The sequence below is a fragment of the Mastigoproctus giganteus genome, chromosome 9 (genome assembly GCF_048544385.1).
Source record: "Mastigoproctus giganteus isolate SK-2022 chromosome 9, ASM4854438v1, whole genome shotgun sequence".
Taxonomy (NCBI): domain Eukaryota; kingdom Metazoa; phylum Arthropoda; class Arachnida; order Uropygi; family Thelyphonidae; genus Mastigoproctus; species Mastigoproctus giganteus.
Window position 1 is genome coordinate 17,486,429 of NC_143583.1, and position 23,313 is coordinate 17,509,741.

At 35.5% G+C, this 23,313-nt stretch overlaps 1 protein-coding gene across 1 annotated transcript in view; it reads right to left on the bottom strand.

The window, feature by feature from the left end:
• LOC150080059 (protein turtle-like) overlaps window positions 1–23,313 on the bottom strand; it is an 886,305-nt gene that overhangs the window by 683,471 nt on the left and 179,521 nt on the right. Inside the window, exon 2 of the mRNA XM_090381137.1 lies at window positions 11,006–11,348. Coding sequence (XP_090237263.1) covers window positions 11,006–11,120 — 115 coding nt within the window. The 5' untranslated portion in view covers window positions 11,121–11,348. The remainder of the gene's footprint in view (window positions 1–11,005; window positions 11,349–23,313) is intronic.

The window sequence follows — 23,313 nt, forward strand, 5'->3', positions numbered from 1 at the left end:
ACTATTTTGTACAATTAATGCATTTTACTAAATTAATTTTATTTTATTCATGAATATATGAGTTATTATTCTATTTCGAAATCTGTATGAAATGAAAGCCCTGGAATTTGCAGAACTGAAGCGAAATAGAATGCGATTCTGAAACATTGGGCGCCACTCTAATAAGGATGGACAGTGTTCTGCAGTCACTAATTCCACGAGCCGAGTTCTGAGTTCAAGTGTAAAGGGATAAGTTCGAAAATATATTGTAAAATCAATACGTGAGCCTTTAAAGCCTGCTATGTTTGCGTGCCTTTTTGAAAGTTTAATGACAGTTTGGAATACACAGAGGAACAGCGTGTAATCCAAAATTGCACTAAAGTCACGTATATGTGTTACCCGTCTTTTAACCTGTTACTGACGAACGTCCCAATTAGAAAAATTTTCCATTTCTAGCCCTGAGTTTATTGTAATAACTTGTAAATAAATGCCTATTTGACTATTTGACTTTATTTTGATCCCTATAATATGTTCCAGGAATGTTTGCATATATGGTACAATACTTAGGGTGATAGAAAAATGAAAAAGGCTGGGAGTAATTGTGCAGTCAGATATGAAATTTTCAGAGCAGGTCATGGGATTTTGTCAATGATATACAGACATTTTGCTAGAAGGGAAAATGAGGTGATTATGCCTTTCTATAAGGCAATGGTAAGGCCGCCCTTTGGGTACAGGTCTGGTGGCCTCATTTTAGGAAGGATTTAGAGTTGCTTGAGCGTATACAGAGAAAGGCAACACGATTGGTGAGGGGAACGAAGGGGTGGTTTTACGAAGAAAGGCTTAAGTTCTGAATTGCAGTGTCTGGAGACTAGGCACCTGTGAGGTGATCTGATTGAGGCGTATAAGGCCTCAGTTGAGCAGGCTCAATTCTGAGGGATTCTTCCTCTTTCTCAGATTACGCACCTGAAGGGGCATACATTCAAATTGAGGAAAGGCAGTTGTAGAATAGATGTGGGGAAATTTGCCTTTAGCCAGCGGGTAGTTGATTGGTGAAACAAACTTTCATCTGTTGTTGTTGTTGTGGAAGTTGATAGCTTAAATAAATTCAAGGAGGAACTGGATAAACGTTTAGCGGGAATGAATGTGTGAATTTTTTTTTTTTTTTTTTTTTTGGCTGATGCTACATAAGCTTGCTTCCTTGCATCACATGCGCGCCCGCGTGTGTGTGTTTAATGGCACACAAGCTGCTGTGGCTATAGTGAGCCTGCATCACATGCCTCTACTATTGCTATTACTATATTTTGCATCATCCCCTCGTATATTTAATTCATGCTGGTTTAGAATCCATCGTGTTTTTTCGTACAAGAAATTTCATACAGCAGTGTACAATCCTCAAAAGATATCTGGATTGCTTATATACGTTTTATTTAAATTTAATTTAATATTTACTATTTTAATATTTTACTATTATATATTTCCTATTATTCTACACTTTATAAACAATTTATAAATTGTAATTCTGGATTCTGGATTTAGATGAAATACAAGTGAAAACTGTACAGCAATTTAAATACCTGGGTGCAATTATCCAGTCTGATGGATCATTTGCGCAGGAAATTGAGAGAAGACTGTGAAGTTAGAAAGGTCATAGGGATGCTTAATTCTGTGCTATGGAATAAAAATATTATTAACAAAACTAAACATCAAATATATAATGCAATATTACAAAGTGTTTTATTATATGGATGTGAGATTTGGACCTTAACTGAAAGACAAAAAAATAAAATAAACTACTGGCCGTTGAGATGGATTTTTGGCGAAGGTTGGCAAGAAAGTCTAGGACTGATAAAGTTAGAAATGACGTGATAAGGAATATAATGAATGTCCAAAAAAACCATCATTAATAAAATAGAGGAGAAAAGATTGGAGTGGTTTGGCCATGTGAAGAGAATGAAGGACGACAGATTGCCCAGAGAAGCCATGGAATGGATGTCATGGGGAAGGAAAAAGAAAGGAAGACCAATAAGGACGTGGACAGAAGGTGTGAGAGCAGTCATGAATTAAAGAGGACTGGTGGACGGAGATTGGGAAGATAGAAGAAAACGGAAAAAAAAATAAAGGGATGACTTTTCGATGTTAGGTTGAGGAGAACCGTCCTAATAACGGAATGAATCCTAAGAAGAAGATAAACAATTTAGAAAATACTACTTTACTGTTCTATTTACCATTATTTTACAATTTATGAAATGCTATTTTATTATTTTTTAAAATTTATAATACTCTATTTGTTTATAATATTATAATATTTGTTTTTTATTTATTTGCTTGCATTTTACAAAGCTGAGTTATACTTATACTATGATGTCCCGTGTTCAAAACATTTTAATAGTATTTGCGCGAAAAACGCTAGTTTTTGTCATATTAGAGCCACCTGACAACCATGTCATTTGCTCATGTGTTTTAGGTCCATAAATTGCATATGGTCTTTTTCCTAATATGATTAAAGCGGCCTATGCGCTCCGGATTAGTCTTTTTTCCTGTTATGTTGGACGAAAACTGGAGTTTCTAATTCAACCCGGACTCAGGAAAGCAAAAAAAAACGTCCCTCGCTTCATGACGGGATCAAACTGGGGTCGTTTACATTTGGTCCTAGGGAGGAGGGTGATAATAACTACTGTGATACTGCACATATAAAACATTAATAGTAAAAACAGAAATTCAGACACCCTGAGAGTGAACATATAAGGTCGATTAATGGGAGTTAATAAAACTACGGTTTCAGCCGATTTGTGAAAAAAAAAAAAAAATCTCTGCTTCGAAATGGGTGTTCTCAATACGATATGATCTGTAGAACAGAAGACCCACTATTTCTGAATATCATGATAGTTCAGTTGGGAGATCATTATGTGAAGATTTCAGACCTTTATTTTTGACGGAATTCCAAATCTGAAATTCTGATATTTCGTACAATATCAGACATCATAAACACCTTCTCTGAATGCTGAAATAGGTCAAGTGGGAAAGCATTAGGTCACTGATTCGATCACAATATCCGCAAAATTTCTTTATTTTATTTATTTATTTATGGCTTGGACAAGGATCTCACTGATACTGCACCATATTTAATATTAATACATTTCCTACCGCTATATTCCTTAAACGGATGACAGTAGAAAAGCCGCTATATAATGCCAAAATAACTCGGTTGGAAAAATGGTAGACTGAAGGTCTCTGGTTCTCTCCGGTGTTTAGACAGAATTTATTTTCTGAGCTAAATAAATTGCTAAAATTCCTTTTGATCATATTCAAACCAGCCAAGAGAATTGTTAATTGCTTTTACTTAATTCAGTTTTATTTGATTTTCACAAACTCTTGCAGTTTGATATTTGACGTTCCAAATATCAGGTTGGGATGCTTCGTTGCAGAAGTAATTAGAAATTCCATTGCTGAGTACCGAAATAGCTCAGTTGGGAGAATATATCGGCAAATTTTTCTTTTCAACCGGAAAATAAATTGCTAAAATACTTTTTAGCAATTTGTCTTTAGAAACTAATTTATTTTTAGAAACCAGTCGTGGTTGCCTATTCCCTTTGTATAATTTAAAACAAATTTTAAATTATTTTTACGAAAAACAATATCGTTATTACTATTTTCCGGTGCTTTTATTACTGAATATACAGAATTAAAAATCAACCTAGTTAACTCACCATAAACGAAATTTTTATGGTGAGTTATATTAGTTTTAATTAATTTATTCGAAAACGAATAAACGGAATTTTGTCTCATTTATATTTAGACTAAATAACAGCTTTTCTATAGTTCTTAATGAAGATACTGCCTGAACATTAAATTGCTATATTAATTCAAAGTAAGTTAGACATGCAGAGAATTTGAACCATCTCCAGTCTTCCTTTAAAAAAGTGAAGGAGAATAAAAAGCACCTTTCTTTGATAATCTATTTTTTAAAGTTGCATTGCACTTACTATTTTTAAAAATCCGGCATTCCCTCGAAGATTGGCAAGTACCAGATTTTAGAGAAGTGCACCTAATGGTTGTGCAGTTCTAGAAAATCCCATTTGAATGAATATGTGCACAAAGAACCGAATTTATTTACATCTCTAAACGTTTATAATGAGCACCTTGTTCTTTCATCTGTTTCTGCAGGCAGCTGGATTTAGACTGCGTGGAAAACCCAATGCTCATAATTCTCACAGCAGAACCAACATGCGTTTGCAACGAGTTGCCCTGGTTTTCGGTCACTTACAACAAATATCTTTAACGATATTAAAACTTTGAAACCCGATTTCTGCAAGAGAAAACTGAGATTTCTGAAAACTGAACTCTGAAAAAGAAAAATCAGAGCAATTTCCAGGATCTAGCTAGGAAATCCAGATGGTGTAATATTTGCCTATTTGGCTTATCTAGGGTACGCTGATTACTACCATGATTTAATATTATTTAATAAAATAGTGTAATCATTTAATTGTAGCAAGAGAAAAATCAAAATGTACCAGATAATTCTATTCATAACTATTAGTCGTGTTTCTCAGTAGGCCTTTTTTGTTATGTTTTGTGCGGTTATAGAATTTATATATTTCGGCTTTAGTATTTCCTAGTGGATCCCACAAGACATCTCTTACGACCTCGAATATACTAAATCCGTCACTAGTTAAAACAATTTCAATTGAAGCAAACAGTGAAATCAAACTTTATTTGTAACTATGAAACTGTTATGTATGTGGAGTTTAATGCTGAGCTTTAAAGAAGTGACAAAATATATTATTAATTTTAGTATATTAAGTATATTTAGTTAATAAAAGGGCTTTGCATGAAAGACGGAGAGAACATAGTCCACAAAGCCTTCTGTTAGCATCAAGACGTCCCGCCCAAAATCAGGATGTCTGCCTACCCTAATATATATTCCTCCTTAAACTTTAGCAGTTGAAAGGTTGGAAGCCTGACCATTATTAGAAACACAAGGAAAAATCAAAAGAATTATTCCGTATTTAATTTATAAATTATTCATATAATTTATTAAAAAAAACAAACAAAGATAAACTTATTACTACTCCTGGATTGTTACAGCCATCGCTCATGGAAACGAACACAAGCTCCACCTGGCGTTTAAATGAATTTCCTTCTCACAAACCCATTATGACTGCATCGTATTACACCATATCTATTATTATCACGAGGAAATTATTTCTTTCTTTAGAAGCCATAACGAGAACTGCATTGTCAGTGTTGGAACCGTTTTAAGAGTATTGGGAGCCCTCCAGGAAAGCGAAATTGTTTCGGTGTATCGTCCAAGTTGCTTCTTTAATCGAAATACTCAGAATTCCATTAAGCTTTCCGGTCTGTGAAAGAGGATGGAACTTATTACCATAACTCAATAAATTAAAGCAGCTTTCAAAGAGAAATAATTACATCTCTTAACGAACTTACGAGCATCGAGCAATATTTTGCTTTCGATTAGCTGCAAGGAATACCAAACAGTGGTCTTCATTATTCATTGACCGATATCAGGAAATTACAGAAGTGGTCGTTTCATCCGTGACAAATGCCAGTATATAAATAGGGGAGTTCTGTTGCTTATTGACTATCTAATAATCCTTCTACCTTTCTGTTACTTAAGCATGCGTGACTTTGCTAAACCAACTTGGTGCTCTGCATTCTTTACAGCAAATGAGAAGAGACACTTACATATAAACTTGCTTATCACTGAGACTAATTAAATACCCCATGTTTAAGGAAGCTAGTAAGATCTGGTACACTTCGGAGAGCTTTAGACTTGAAGTTGTTTACAATCCGAGAACTTCTCAGGACAAACATTTTGATGGGAATTCGGCAGAAAAAAAGTGTTGTTCATTGAAATCATTACATACTAGGATCAACTGATCACGTAGAGACCGAATATCTTTTATACCAATGAGCTATTTGTATATCCATCTCGCTGTGAAAGAAGCACTATGAAATTAAATCTGTTTCATTTCCTCAAAAAATTGAGTTAAAATATGAGATAGATACACGTATGTATATTCAGAAAACTTGGGTGATCGCCATTTTGGATAGACGTTTCCCTTTTTTAACAGTTGCAGTTTGTTTAACAGAACTACTGTACATGTTTATTTTTCCCGTTATATAGTGACTATAATCAATAACAGAATACCAGATCCTAATTAATGTCTTTCCTTGTTATTATGCTGATTTCTAATTAAAGGCGGAGGAAAAATCCAGCCCATAACCCGCATATTACGTTCTTCGTCATTACGTTTCATACAATGAAACTTAATCATCAGTGGCAAGGTAAGAATGGAATACAGTTGCACGCCGATTATCTGAAATAGCTGAGATTTGCTCGGTTGGGATAGGCATTTTGGACAAGTACAGTTAACTTAACTATTCACAATGTTAAAATGTCAAAAACGTAAAGAAATGCTTGGGCACAGGTAATTATTGTGCACAAACAGATTAAAGAATCTTAGCTGCCTTCGAACAGAAGAAAAGTAGGTGGGATTTATTTGAAAGAACTTTAAAACTACATCCTTACTAAAGTATAAACATGTACGTATGTCCTTTACTTAGAGCATTCTAATAAACACCAATGATTTTATTAGGAGAAGAAACAGTTTTTCAATGGTACCTTAAAGGACTCTGAGGGGAATAATTCAACTCAGAAGCTGAAATGAAATAAGTTTTGACCGAATTTCGCAGATAGGTATTCGATCATTATTAGTGTACATTTTTAGTTTATTGATAACTACTCGCAAAGCACATGCATTCCAGCCCATTAAAGTTTTACTCCTACCAAAAACAAAATACCGGGACCACTGGCAGGTATTAGACGAATGCGTCCCATCTAATATTAAAGTAAAAAAGAAAAGCACGACTGAGTATTTAGGTATTCGTTATAAATATTTTATACGCACACAAACTTGCATATTCCTCTGCGAATGAATCGGTGGTTTATAACTTAGAAATATGGACCACAAGGTATATCTTTCCGCGCGTGTTATCACCGTTGCCAGACACATCGAATACATGCACGTAAAAGTTACAAGATATTGTCTCAACTTACAATTTAGTGTCTTTGAACTTTTGAAACAAACGCGATAAGAATATTGTTTCTTATCGTGCGTGGCTGTAATTGAGAATGTCACTCAAGATGCTGTTTTAGTAGATGACAGATACTCGTGTTGGAATGATGCTTGCTTATTTTACGCTTCCACTAACAAATGCACGGTGCTAACAATCCTATTTATCGTTTCCTTTTCTACGGATGCATCTGGATGTCTTGTTGTATGGAAGTAGTCGCACACGTTACAGAAAATTGCGAGGCCAAGTTATCTTCACTTTCCTTGTGTGAGGAATACATCACGAACGAAACAAACTGATAAGGTTGAATCTTCTTGCTTGTTGTCGCCGAACGATAGCGGATACTAATTAGGAACGGTTGAGTAGGCAGCAAATGGAAATGTCTCGTGCTAGTTGTGTGCTCATGTAAAGGCATTGGCTTACGTATGTGTCATTCTTTTTATCAAATATTTCTTTGGAATAACGAAGGGATTTGTAAAATTCACTACACAGAGTTTACGATGGGTTATCTCCATAATACAACGTTGTCAAAATTCCTCTGGATAAAATCTGTTTTCCAAATACAAAAGTAGAGATCATAAAATATATTAACACTTACATTAAACTTTTAAAAGTTTGTTGAATCTTATAACAATTTCTACCAACCAAATAACCATGGTTTTTCAACCATCAATTTTGAGTAACAGATTCGTGAAAATCATTGTAAGGCGTTTAAAGTAAACTCTTAAATTATTTAGAAAACCAAAACTACAGAAAATTAGATACTGATTATATTTTAAATCTTTTAGATAACCTTATTACAATTAATATCATTGCAAGTGATAGTAAACTTGTTACACAATTTGTTTGTTCTCAATCTTAGTTTTGGAATCAAATCAAACTATTTTGATATTTGCTCATTTTTTTTGTAGACATTATTTCTATGAATTTCTTTAGAATGACAACTCTTCGAAATTTCAAATTTATGATTGAATGATTTTACTGTTGGTCGCTGGACTGGTTTATGAAACTCAACCAAAAATGTATTTTTAGTTTGAATGGAAAAATATGAATTTAACAGCTGCGAGGACTAATATGGACAATTTCATATAAGGAGACGTTCACAAATCGCATTACTCTAAGGAGGAGATGGGGAGACATAAAATGGGTCGATGCTGTAGAGATAAGGCGAGCTGTTGTATGAATAATACTTAATAAGGTTTTCATAAAAAAATAATAAAGTAATAAAATATAAATAAAAAATATGACTTAAATTGGAATATTTCAATACTTAGTAAACTCGCATTAAGTAATTCGTGAAAGACTCCCCAAAATGGAGGCATACTATGTTAGCTAGTGAAATTGCCTTATCGAAATAAATGATGCTTCAAAACTTACCTCCTAACTATGTTATTTACTCTGTTGGAGAAGTAAAATTTAAAAATGCATTTAAAGAACTCAGACTCTGAATCCCCTGGAAAAAAAGTTCACCTTTTTTTTCCCGATAATTATTCACTGTGAAAATTAAAACAATTTGAAGGCATGGTAAGAGGACAACTACGTGTCCTCTTACCATGCCTTCATTCGCACCCTCAATTTTAGCAAGGACACTCGCGTGGCGTCTGTGTGATCCGAATTTTAATTATATAAAAAAAGAATAATTTTTAGTTTTCTAACTGAATTGAAAACAGTGATCTATTAATCATAGTTTGCAAATCTCGATTAAAAAAATCGAACGAAAATAAGAGAAACCAATAATAAAGAAGTTTTATCGTAATTTTTGATAAGGTCGCTGATTCTCCCAAACTGAAACCCAGATGTGGTCTAGCAGAAGCTCTAGGGCATGATTAGACACTTGCCGGTGGCGTCTCACAGAGAAGTGAGACACTTCCAGACACAAGTGAGCAAAGGCGTCTACCTTTCTATAAGAAAGGTAATCTGTTTTGCTCGCCTGTGTCTGTTAAGCACCAAACAAACATTTAATGTCTCATTATTCATAGTATATCGAAATGATAGCAGAAAATGTTATTTAACCAGTTGGAGAATATTGGTGGCGAAAGGAAAAAAAAAAAGGTCGGATTTGATTTGGTTTACAAATTTAAAAAGAATAACAAAAAAATGGTGTCTGTCGGACGCGACGTTAGCAACTGACGGTTAATTTTCTAAGGGTAAGAAGTGATCAAACAAGTATACCGTTACAATATAGTGGTTCCGCCACTTGTCACTCGTTTGGACGGCTCAGAGTTCGATTCCCATCAATGACTGAGGGAATTTATAAAGTCCTCATCGATGGAAGGCGTAGTTAGCCATCTCTAGCAGAAGAAGTAGGGTTCCCGTTGACTTATTCTGTATTTTCAGCCCTATTTTTCAGTTTCTTAATGTTTCATTTCAAAAGAATATAACATTCAGATCAGCACATAAACACACACTTGTACAAACATAATACCGCAATAAGGTGAAAGTTGCTGATGTGCCTAAAACCAAACGGCATCGTGAGCGTCACGGTTGGTTCAAATAGTCTGAAGGCAAAGAATAAATTATTTAAGATGACATTTTCTTTTGAATTCTTCGCATAAAGTTGCTAAATCATGCATCGGTGGTGCATTATGGGAACCAAACTCATTTTCACCATTTGGACCGGCTGATGACGCTTACGTATGTCCGATGTTCGAATATATTTGGTTCCTCTGCTCTTCAATATGTTTTAAATGGTTTTAATTGTGCACTGTGGATCAGAAGTTCATAAACCAATTTTCATCATGATAAACTGCCGGAAGAAATGCACACTTTTCCCCCAAGGGATTCAAGTTTTGAATTCTTTTAGTTCCCTCTGTATATTTAACTTTATTTCTTCAACTCTTCAAGGCATTAAACCATACGGTTAGGAGGCAAGTTTCGTAAACATATTTAAAAGTAATAAAGTAATGCTAGTGTATCTAATGTCCCAATTCATTGAGACTGAAAGCCAGGCTATAAAATTACTTAGCTGAAATAAATGCATAATATCAAGTACTTCTTAAAGAACCTGGCTAATATTCCTCAAAATATTAGAAAACACAAACGCGAAGAAACAATTGTAGAAGCAACATAGAAGCTTAAGGTAATAATGTTAAAAACCGTAATTCCAAATATTTCTAATATTTGTTTAATTAAATTATAACAACATTTCATTTATATAAGATCTTTACATAAATTCTCTTTTAAAAAAATCAGAATGCAAATAGCACAGAGGAACATCGATTATCCGAATATAATGAAAATATCCGGAGTTCTGAAATGAATAGAACACGACGTGGAATATTTGAAAAAATTCTAGTAATTAAACGATTACAAATCTTTTAAAAATTATTTATTACGTGTGGCTAAAAAGTCGATAGGATTGAGGGAAATATAAAAACGAACTCCAGTATCATTAAAATTGGATACTTCTTCGAATAATCAACTTTCTGCTGTGGTTCTGACTAAGCAAAAACTTCAATAATTTCACATGCAGTTTCATAGTAGTAAACTTCATTTATTCTCCGATTTCATATTTATATTTATTATTTAAAGCATTTTTTTCACATCACGATAATATCATGGTATTTTAGAGATTATTGAATAGTTCAAGTTAATTGAATACTTCGAGATAAAATACGTATAATAAAAAATTACAATAATTTATTATGGGAATATTCAAAATAAGTTTTCAGAACAATTTTTGAAATCTGCTGGAATCACTCCATATTTTTATTCCAAAAAATAGAGGAGAATGTTAAAATCTTCAGATATATTTTTTTTTCAAATGTTTCGAGTATAAAAAGTTTCTCTACAAAACATTTCATGTTTTAATAATTTGAATTTTTAAAATTAAAAAAAATAAGATTTTCTTTGTGGTATAAACAATTGCCGTGAACGCAATAAATCAAATAAAACATTTCTTTTCTTTAAAAAAAAAAACTAGTTTACTCACCAAATGTATATTCTTCCAGAAGCACAAGGTAGAAGAAGATACAAGTGAGCACCATCCGCTTAGACATTTGGAAGTATGTGGATTTCTCAAAAGACATGTTCGATTTGGCCCTCATCTGGTGAGAAACTCCTTATACAATGTTCACTTTTCTCTCTCTAAAAAGCACAAATGCTTTCTGCGAAATCAACTGTTTCCACAATCCCTCGAGACATGCCTAGATGGCGTAAACACAAGGATAAACATTATGCGGTCGTTTTTCTTCCGAAACAATTGGTGAAAAGCATTCAGCAGTGCCTTCAAAATATTTACATCGCATAGGAAACTGTACCTTCATCATTCGGTCCTGAAATGAGTGAAAAATAAGTCGTAGAGGTAAAGATAGTAACATCTCTTTATAAAGATATAATGCAAGTGCATGAAAACTATTTCAAAAATCAAAATTATCTTCATTACATCAAAACCTAAAGATTATAATGATTTATGCACCAACATCGAGCCATGATGATGAAGAGGTTGAATAAATGTACACCGAAATTGAGAGTCTTCTAGATGAGCAGAAAACCCACTACACTATTATTATGGTAGAGTTCAATGCTAAGGTTGGAAAAGGGCAAAACAGCGCAAAAAGAGGAACTATACGAAATTTCGGAATTGGTGAAAGAAGTAAAAGACGTGAAAGACTTGTGGAATTTGCAGAATCTCAAGGACTGTCAGTAACGAACACTTTTTTCAAAAAAAGGGTGAACAGAAAGTGGACATGGAAGAGTCCAAATGGATTAACAACTAATGAAATCGACTTCATCCTCACTAACAGAAGATATATTGTGAATGATGCTACCGTCCTGAATAAGGTAAACGTTGGAAGGGATTACAGAATGGTAAGATGTACACTGGATATAGATGTAGGAAAGGAAAGGAAAAAACTGACTCGAGTAAATAATACAAAGGTCTTTGAGATAACAGAGGAGGAGAAAAAGCAGTATGTACTGGAACTTAAGAACAGGTTTGAGCTTCTGCAGACTGCTCAGGACCAAGATATCGACGAGGAATATTACAACTTTCTGAAAGTGATAAAGCCCAAGAAACCTATAGGGAAACAGAAATCCAAAGAAGAAAAAATTAGTCAAGAAACACTTGTCATGATGAACCAAAGACGACAAATGAAGAGCAAGAAAAACACTGACAGGGAGAAAATTCAGTATACTGAGTTATGCAAAGCCATTAGAAAGAGACTCAGAGAGGACATAAGAAGATTTAACACAAGAAAAGTAGAACAAGCATTAAGGGAAAACAAAGGATTTAAATCAGCAGCCATGAGCAGTAATACAGAAAGACAAATGATACTGAAACTGAAGAATAGCGATGGTGTACTTATAAACAGCAGAGAAGGCATAATTCAAATAGCAGAAGACTACTATAGAGAATTATACAAGGAGCGAGGAAATGATGCCAGCAGTGGGGAAGATGGATTGCAAAGTAGCAACACATACGACATACCCGATATTCTTCCTGATGAGGTAGAACATGCATTGAAGAAAATGAAGAATCAGAAAGCCCCGGGGGAAGATGAAGTTACTGTAGAGTTGTTAAAATTGGGAGGAAGAGACATAACACAAAAACTGGCAAGGCTCTTCACAAAGTGCATTAGAAAAGGTGTGACGCCTAAGTAGTGGAATAATGCAACCACAGTTTTGCTGCATAAGAAAGGAGATAAATCAGAAATTGGAAATTATAGATCAATTGGCTTGTTATCCCACATCTACAAGTTGTTCACAAGGGTCATTACTAACAGATTAGAAAGAATACTTGATGAGAATCAACCGAAAGAGCAAGCTGGCTTTCGTACAGTATTCTCAACTATGGATCACCTTCACGTAATATCACAGTTAATGGAGAAAGCAAATGAATATAAAACACCATTATGCCTGGCATTTGTGGATTGTGAAAAGGCATTTGACTCCATACAGCATAAGGCAATGTTTCAGGCACTGGAAAGACAAGGCATAGATACCCCATATATTATGATTTTGAAGAAAATATATGAGAGTGCTACCTCCTTTATTAGACTAGACAAAGACAGTAAGAAATTTAAAATCGAGAAAGAAGTTCGACAAGGAGACACAATATCTCCGAAGCTGTTTATTGCTGCCCTTGAGGAAGCTTTCAGAAGATTAGACTGGTCGCAGAAAGGAGTCAATGCGAATGGAGAGTACCTAAACCATTTACGATTTGCAGATGACATTGTAGTTATAAGCAACGATTCCAAAGAATTAGAGGAAAATCTTAATCAGTTATGCACAGTTAGTAAGGATTTTGGACTAAAGATGAATATGGCTAAAACGAAAATAATGATGAACAAGTATGCCACAGAAAGGGAAATAATGATTGAAGGAGCAGTAATTGAAAAGGTGGAATCATATACTTATCTGGGAGAAGTTATTAGCTGTAATAATGATACATGGCTGGAAGTCAAGAGAAGAATAAATTTTGGATGGATAGCATTCAGGAAATATAGTCACATTCTGAAGAGCAATATCCCAGTTTGTCTGAAACGTAAAATAATGAACCAATGTATACTCCCCACCATGACTTATGGAAGTGAAACTTGGGCACTCACCAAAAGAATGGAAGAGAACTACAGCTGAGAACTACACAGCGAAGAATGGAACGAATTATATTGGGAATCAGACTGCTAGATAAGAAGAGAAACACATGGATTAGGCAGCAAACTCAAGTAAAGGACATTCTTATCAAAACTAAAGAACTAAAATGGTGTTGGGCAGGACACATAGCTCGAAGACATAATGACAGATGGACTAAGAAAATAACAGAATGGTACCCAAGAGGAGCTAAAAGAAAACCTGGAAGACAAAGGCGGAGATGGATAGATGAAATTCATGAGTTTTTGGGTAGTAAATGGATGGCCAGTGCTCAAAATAGAAGGAACTGGAAAGTTGCTGGAGAGGCCTTCATCCTGCAGTGAATTGAAAATGGCTGATGATGATGATGACATCAAAACTAATAATAATAGTTTAAATTGACCTAAGCAACGAAGCTGTGTTCGTATTGTCTGCGATCAGTCATGGCACTGAAAACCTTTTATCAACTGTCTGCTATTTATTACGCGGGTATTTTGTAAATACGTAGCTTATCTCAAAACAAATATTTTCCGTGTAATAGCTGTTAGATTTCACTTGCACCAAGGAAGAATTAGTGCCATGAATGGACTTTTTGTCCTGTACCATGACAAGCTTCCAAAAATTCACTTCTTAAACTAAAAAAAACGAAAGGCATCTCTGGTGGTTGACCGGTTGTTTGTTTCTTCTCCTTAATCTTGGGTCTTTAATCCCGGAAACCACAAAAGGCTACCATAGAAGATGAAGTTTAGAGACCTTATGACTTGAGTTGTTCCTTAGCAAGTTGCTCTAAACTATTTAACATCAGGTCTGATCGTGAGCACGTAGGTAGTGTACTGGCTTTTGCTATATAATTCGTTTATATTAATTTTTACCATAGACTTGATAAGCGTATACATACTGTTCTATTGTTCTGGTATAAACCACACAATCAGGCTTATACCTTCTTATATCTTTCTGAGTGTTGGAAAGAGAAGGCCAAGTTTGTGCTTAATACACTAGCTTCCAAGGGTAACCCATTAAAAGGAAATGAAACTAATTTTGTTGCTAAGAGAATATTCCATTAGTTCAGCCACGAATTGGCTAAACTATTCCTGAAAGCTTTGAAAACAAAACGCATAAAGTGCCAACCTGACCACCGATTCCGAAAAATTCCATCACTGAAATCATTGTTACCTAGTCAACTTCCTTATGATCTCATGGTCATGAAGATTAATCAAACTGGATACGGGATTGTTTCTGACAAGGATAATGAATCCAGTACTTCAGCTATAGCACTAGAAAGCTCAATGGTAAGCACAGACCAAATAGTGAATGATTCAATATTTGAATTTTACAGAAATTTCGACGAGCAAATTGGGAAGCTGTCATAGCCCTTCAAAAAGGAAAAAACAGAGGCGTGTCAGGAAGATGGAGCAAATTTTTGAATGCCGAACCTACCTCTTCACTGAGAAAATAACCCCTACGGTTGAAGAACATGGAGAACTTCCAAGAAATATGTCACTTGAAAAACCCACTTAAGTGCATGACCGTGACCTGCATACCTTTGAAGCCTGACCAACGTATAGGACTATGTTGCCTCTTCTCTCCCAATGAGTGGTAAATAAAACGTATCGCTCAGTCACCACCACAGCCCTTTTCCAAGCAGTCAGGGAGCCTACATGCTATTCGTATATTGTGGTAGGTGAATGTCCATAATACTTCTGCTATTACGTCATCTGTATCTCTATTTTTGTCAAATTTTCATAGACAATTAAACAGACGCAAAGATTTTAATCAAGTGGTATAGATTTTAACAATATGTAAGGGGATAATTGATATCGGGTTATCCACCGTGACTATAAATATGATTGATATTTTTGTCTTGCTTCTTCATGACAATGCTCTTGTACAGAAGTCTTATAAAGAAATTTCTGCTCTAAGAGATTTGGGAGTACAGGATTACAACCAACCTCGCTACGGTGCAGATTTGGCCCTCGGCGATTACTTTCTCTTCACAAATTTGAAGAAACACCTGTTTGGGCTGAAGCTGTAAATGGCTTTTTTCAGAGACCAGAATAGGATCTTTTTTCCCAGTATTTCCTCTTTGCTCTCAAAACAGAGGATATATATAATAAACTGATGAGGCTATACACTGAGTAATCACTGAATTATGACCACCTATCTAATAATATCGGATAGCTTCTGTACCCTTAGTACAGCAGCTATCCGACGTGGCATTGATTCAACAAGATGTCGGAAGCGTTCGGGAGGTATGGCCAACCAAGCTGTGTGTAATGCGGCTTGCAATGCAGGCATGGAGGTGATTAGTGTATCCAGACGCCTGAAATGCCTTTCCATAGTGTCTCACAAGTGCTCTATGGGATTGATAACGGGAGAGTTCGGAGGCCAATCGATATACTGGAAGTCAGAACTGTGTTCCTCAAACCATACCTCCACAACAAGGGCCCGATTTCCTGGCGCATTGTCATCTTGGAAGACACTATCACCATTCAGGAAAAAGTGTAACATAGCGGGGTGTACACAGTCAGCAAGCAGTTCACGATAGCAGAGACCACTGATACGTTGTTCCACATGAACCAAGGGTCCAAGTTCCTGCCAGTGAAACATGCCCCACATCATACAACCGCCTCCACTAACCTGCGCTTTTGATACCGTGCATGATGGATCAAGTGCCTGATGTTTTTGACGCCAAATCCGTACACGACCATCCACGGGGTGGAGTAAGTAATGTGACTCATCCGACCAGCACACCTTCTTCCAGTCTTCTAACGTCCAGCTTGCATGCTCTTTGCATCAGGCGAGTATTTTACGCCGATGAACCTTGGTTAGGAGAGGATGCCGTAGGGGTCGTCTGCTGGTATAGCCCATACGTGCGAGTGTGCGACGCATGGTCATGCCAGATATTGTTCCGGGTTGGCCCATGTTGTATCGGGTAGTCAACTCTTCAACAGTGCTGTGCCTGTTTGCCTGTACGAGTCGTCGGACCATGCGCTCAACTTTAACATCAACCTTTCGCTGACCTTTGCAGTTTTGCCATCAGGTCGTTGTTTGACCATTTCGACGCCAGTTCTGGTACACTTTAACTACGGCGGCTCTCGAACACCCCACCAGTTCAGCCGTTTAGGAAATCGAGACACCAGCTCGTCGAGTACCCACAATGTGTCCTTTAACAAAGTCCGATAAATCCGTCCTTTTACCCATCACACTCAGAATTTTACAACCTACTGAACCACTGGCACCTTATCTATGCTACGTAGGTCGACTAACTAAGCACTATCGTACCTCACGTGGTCAGCGGGTCGCATTCAGTTTTTATCGGGGTGGTCATAATTCAGTGATCACTCAGTGTATATATCGAGAACAAATAAAAAAGATACAAATAAATGTTGTATCTTCATTAATGAGATAGATAACTTCGAATGACCTTGTATGTGTTTTCAGTTTCTCGATTTGTCGAGGGACTGCACCACATTGAGTAGTGTCATACAAATCTCTTCCGCTGTATTACCACAAGAGTGCATTTGCATATATGGAAGGATACCATTTACATAAGAATGGTAATTTTACGTAAGATTTTTAGATATTCGCGAGAAATTAAAAGTAGATAACATAGTAAATGACATAAAACGGTATCAGAAAAAAATGGATCAGCCACATAGAAAGAATGAACCCAGACCGGATCCCAAAATTAGCCTTTAACTACAAACCTACAGGCAAGAGAGAAGGCCGCCGTAGCCTAGTGGTCAGGCGCGCGGGTGCATAAGTACACGTGCCTTGAGTGACCGGGGTTCAAGCCCGTGACTACTGAATACGGTGCTGTTTCTTGTATTCTGTGTATCTCGTAAACTCCTCTGACCATTTGGTCATCCCGGAGTATAAACAGAAAATTTATTTATGTGGGTCGAAGAAGACAACGATGGCGATCAAGACCACCTACAACGAAACAGGTATTAAAAGAACTAAGCCGGACCAAGCTCACGAAGATGATACTTATATTTACATCCAGCAGCATTTGAAAAGCGTGGTGTTGGATTTCATGTATCGCTACAGACTTATGTCTAACCCAGTAAAACTGGAGATCTTCAAACTCTGTTGTATTTGTATGAGGGCCATGCACGAAGAGGGGGGACGGTTCTGTTTGGTGCTATCGCGACAACATATGGAGCATGTGTTGTTTCAGACAACGGGGGAGGGAACAGAGGTTAATGCAACATTTCGGAAACTGTCAATCATTAATGAATCAAATAAAATTCTTACGCATATGCTGTGCATAATGTATTTTGTTTATGTGAAATACATTATATGAAACAGAAATACGAAATACATTATTCACAGGCATGCGTTTGCTAACGGAGACGGACCACTCACCAGCTGCTGAGAAGCCAACAGTTTTGAACAGCTATAAAGCAAAAATTAAATTTTCTGTTATGCTTCTAAATGTTCGCACTAGATCAAAAAATGTACAAGACAGAGAGGACAAAAGAACATTACCCTATTGCAGTCACTATCAACTCAAACACGCATATTACTGTGCCTTCAAGATTGACTATTCAGTTATGGTGGCCAACCTTCTGGTAGCGTCACAGATTTTTAAATGAATAGCAGATTCATCTATTCAGATGATGCCATGCAATTTAAGATTTTAGCAACCGTAGATGATGGTGTCACCAAGTTGAACATAACCTCCAGCCCTTAGAGGAAAGTACTCGAATTCTGTCTTCAGCGGGAACAGAAGAGGCAGATGATCCTCATGATCGGAAATCGTGCTCAATAAAGCGTACGAGTTTTATTGATTTGAACTCTGCGATATCCCCCAAGTACGAGTATTGTACCGTCAATAATATTTTTGTTTTCAAATGGATTAATAAACAACACGGATCCCAAGATCTAGCTAGAGGTTGGTAATTAATTGACGAAGCATTGTAAAAATAATTCAGCTATATCTATTTAAATCTCCAGATAAATGCAGTAACTATTCCACCACATATTTTTGTTTCCAGTAAGTGACAGATATTTAGAAACCGACTGTTTACTTCGGGATGAAAATGTTATGGGTGCGTATTTGAGTATTTTCATTTGTTATTTTGAAATTCTGATTTAAAATGCTATCTTTTTGGTATTTATTTGATTATTTTTATCATGCTTTTGTGCACCTTAATGCACTCTTTCATGGGGAAATTTGTTTGTCCGTTTATGAACATCTACAAAGATATTGCATTTCCTAATGGATGCAAAAAGATGTATTATTTTTATCCTGCTCTTAAAAAATGATAAATAAAAATGGACTCACGGTATTATATTATTCTTGCGTTGCCTTAATGGAAATAAAATCATTTTAAAATAAATATTTACATATAATAAAACCCCAAATAAATTAAAGTAAGTAATATCTATTATTGTCTGTAAAAAAGGTATTTTTGGATTTTCTAAAGTTGATTTATATAGCTGTTTCTTGAAATATTTATGGATTTAAAACAACCGTATCTTTTTATTTTCTTTTACAAGTCACAGATGAATTTCGTGATATAATTTCAGCGAATTCTTTTTATGGTTTCCTTGAATTTATAATTAGGTAGTGTAGGATTTAGCTAAAATATGGAATAATTGCAAAATAATTTCAACTACGGATAACTGATGTTGTCAACAAGATGATCTGTTGCCGGATCAATTAGCCAGGAGTTAACAGAATACCGGTATGTAGTAATTCAATAGTGAAAAAGAAAATTATTAATTAATGAGAATATTACAAAAAATGCTTTGGAAATTAAAGATTTTGTTAGTTGCTAAACACATAAACTGTAATTAATCACGTTTTCTTTGAACAGCTATAATTAATCAATTTATTTAGCTGTTATTGTACATTTTTAGAGTTTAGGAGCAAAGTTCATTCAACTGGTGCAGACAGAAATCATTAATCAGTTTTAATTGTCCACGCTACATTTATTGGAAAACGTAAATATTAATAATAATTGGGATTATGATTTTCATCTGATTGCAAAAGTTAGACGTATAGTTTTAACTAAATATTCCGCTTTATAAACTAGCATCAAAGATCTTGAACGAAGCTGCATGGTATTATCCTGATAGTTATTTATTTATTAATATTCCAATAATAAATTACGATAATAAACGATAATAAATTCCCATATTACAGGGGACATTGATTACATCTACTGTTCAAACAGTTTAGCCCTGCATTGAAAAGGTTCATCGAACCTTTGTGAAAGTTGCATTTACATATGAACAGCCCGGATTCAATGGGGTGATTTAGTTATGGAGAAATTCATATCTTTCATACTGATCACGGAATCCAAATTATCTGACAAAATCCACTGCGTGAATTCTCCAACACAATTCGACTATGAAAGGTATTTTGAAAGAGGAAATCATTTCACAATGACGAACAAATACCTCCAAGCTTTTTAACAGTTTTTATAGATATTTTATTTAACGATATAAAAATTAAATTACCATCCAACTATACTTGAAAAATCGACTTTGCTTTTGCCAATAAAATTTGCATTCCTAACTGACGTCACTCGTACAACGTTTCCTTAAAAAGTTATAATAAAAAAGTACGGAAATGAGGAAAAAGACACAAAACTCCTTTGCCCGAAAAATTCCAAGACAAGTTTTGCGTTGTGAACTTTTCTTGGAGCGATTAAGAGGAGAAAAAAATATTTAAGAGAAAAATTGACTAAATTAGCTGGTCAATGAACTCCCCTTACTTACCACGCGAACGGTGCAGAAACGGTTGGTAAATCCAATTGCTGTCTAGTTAATGTTTGGTCTTATTTAGAACAATAAAAGATAATTGGAAAGCAGAAATTAGCAATTTTACAGAGTAGCAAACCTGATTTAAGAATTAAGGCAAATATATTAATGAGCTCTTCCATTGGCTGAATATGCGTCCGTAATTACCAATTATCTCAAAGTAATTGACCACGATTTGCAATATTTCTAATTTTAATATAATTCCAAGCTAAAATTAAATTGGCATTTTATACTCTCTCTCTCTTTCTCTCTCCTCATGTTTTTTTTTTTCTTTTTTCTGTTCGCCTGTTTTCAGAAAACTATCTGCAAGTATTACACGCAATCATTTACGTTTCCCCCCTCCCTCCACATCGTTTTTCGTCTTTTTGCATTATGGGTAATTAATCATTCTTCTGTGAGTGGTGCAGAGCAACTGAAATACCGACTGAGGGATCTTAATTGCTTTTCAAAAGACTTTTAGAGCATAGTCACCTGGAGATTTAATTGAACTCGGCTAGTACGTTAACCCTTGCTGTTAATGGTGCGAGACTAAGACAGCAAAAGTTTTCAACTTTCTTCCTACATGCGATTACTTCTCGTGCAGTTAAAACACAAGAAGTCATTTGTTACAGAAATTATTTCTCTTGACTCAGCTGAAAAGAGAAGTCTCGCACGATTTATGAATGCTCTCAGAATAGTTCGTGTTGTTGTCTTGTTAATCGAACGCGAAAAAAAGCAAGTTTATTGTTTTAAAGCTTGAAGCTATTTATTGTTCAAAAAACTGTTCATTTTCTTAGATATTTAAGTAAAAGAAAAGTATTTGCACCCTCTGCTCAATATTGGTTAACCCAACATTATCTAACGATTTAAACAAAAGTGATGAATCAATGTTCTACCAAAATGAAAAGAAACTTAAAAAATAATCTCGAACCTTCTTCGGCATCACGAAATCCATCCCCTCTATGGTAAATTGTAATTAGCATAAAAATCGAAGATAATTTTATTCAGATCATTCTAAACATTGATCGATATTTTTTTTATCCCCCAACCGCACTACTCCTCCATAACAATAATATATCGGATTTTGACACCTCATCCAAAAGTGGCTTGTGAAATGTATTCTAATGTAGGATCTCATACCAGTAATGTATTTTAAAATGCTTAAGGTCTTATGTACAGAAAAAATATATATTTGCAGGGATAAAGAGGTGATTATCTCTTTGTATAGGGCAGTGATCAGGCCACATCTGTACTGCATACAGGTCTGGAGACCTCATTTTAGGAAGGGTGTAGAGCTGCTAGAATGAGTACAGGGAAGGGAAACAAGATTGGTGATGGGGCCAATGGAGTGCCCTTAACAAGAAAGGCTTAAGTTCTGCAAATTGCAGCGTCTGGAAGCTAGGCACATGCGAGGTGATCTGATCGAGGTGTATAAGGCCTTGAATGGTTTGAGCATGCTCAATGCTGATGGGATACTTCTGCTTGCTCAGATTAAGAAGCTTTAGAAACATAGATTCAAATTGAGGAAAGACATTTGTAGAATAGATGTGCGGAAATTTGCCTTTAGCTAGAGACTGGTTGATTGCTGGAACAAACTTCTATCTGTCGTTGTGGAAGTAGATAACTTAAATAAATTCAAGGAAGAACTGGACAAGCTTTTGGAGAGAATGGATGGGTGAAACGGGAAGTCTGATTTTAAAGAAATTTGGAATGGTTACAAATCTTTGTGAAAGAGTCAAATAATGGTTGTCTTTTGGTGTTCGTAAGTCAACGTCCGTTACCGGCAACACGAACTTTCATAGCGCTGTTAATGATTTTTCTTACAGAAAAAGCCGAAGAAAGAAGTTTAGAAATATGTGTTTAAAAATTAGTTTTTACAGAATTTTTATTTAATGTAAAATTTGGATGCCATTTGAATTATATTTTTGAGCCCTTTCTTTGTGGCAGTGTAGGAACGGTGTACAATGAAGAGATGCCAAATCCCTGAGCCAAATATAAAATTTTATGAAAATGCAATCACTGAGAGCTCAGTTGTTACGTGCGGATAGACGAACGGACAAGACGTAGACAATAGGCACTATACACATGCATGAGATCACGGTTAAAAATCAGGTGTCCACTTAGTGGACGACCATTTACATTTATTGCTGCTACGTGTGGTACAAGTACTAGGAACAAAAATAAATCATCATGGCGACATGGCCAGAAGTTTTACATTAAGACAGAAAATAATACATGTGATTAAGAACTTAGGATTTATACAAAATAAATACATAAAAAATTAGGAGTTATACAAAAATAATAAAAAAATAAACATAAAAAAGGAAATTATAATAAATAAAAAAATATAAAGGGAAAAATATTAACATCGTACAGGGTTGTTAAAATTAAAGTATCCCTATGTAGAGGGCTCTGCAAGGGGTTCTAAGGCTCGTACTGAAGAGAAATTTGGACAACTGGTACAAGGGGACAAGGTATTCTTGTATTGATTGCGGCCTCCAGGGTTACCCCTATATACTGCTGTAGCATCTGTAGGTTATTTATAGCCGGCAAGTGTGTGTATGTAAGTATATATGTGTGTTGTGATGGTTGTTGTTTGCCGGCCTTGGAGTCTTAGCAGCCGGGAGGCAGGGAGCAAGCTACCTGCATCCCGACTCCCGGCCCTAGCCACGTGGAGGCGCTCCAGGAACAATCTAAATTACACTAAGTGGGATTCCAACAAGTGGAATCCCGGTTATAATAAATAAGGAATAGGGAGGAGAAAGTATGAGAAAAGAAAGTAGAAGAAGAAAATAGAGCAAAACACTCTCTCAGGAAAAAGAAGAAATAGGAAAGAGGAAAACACTAGTTGGAAAATCTAACAAGCGGACAACAGGTACAATAAAGAATGTGCTCGCCATTTATTGGAAAAAAAAA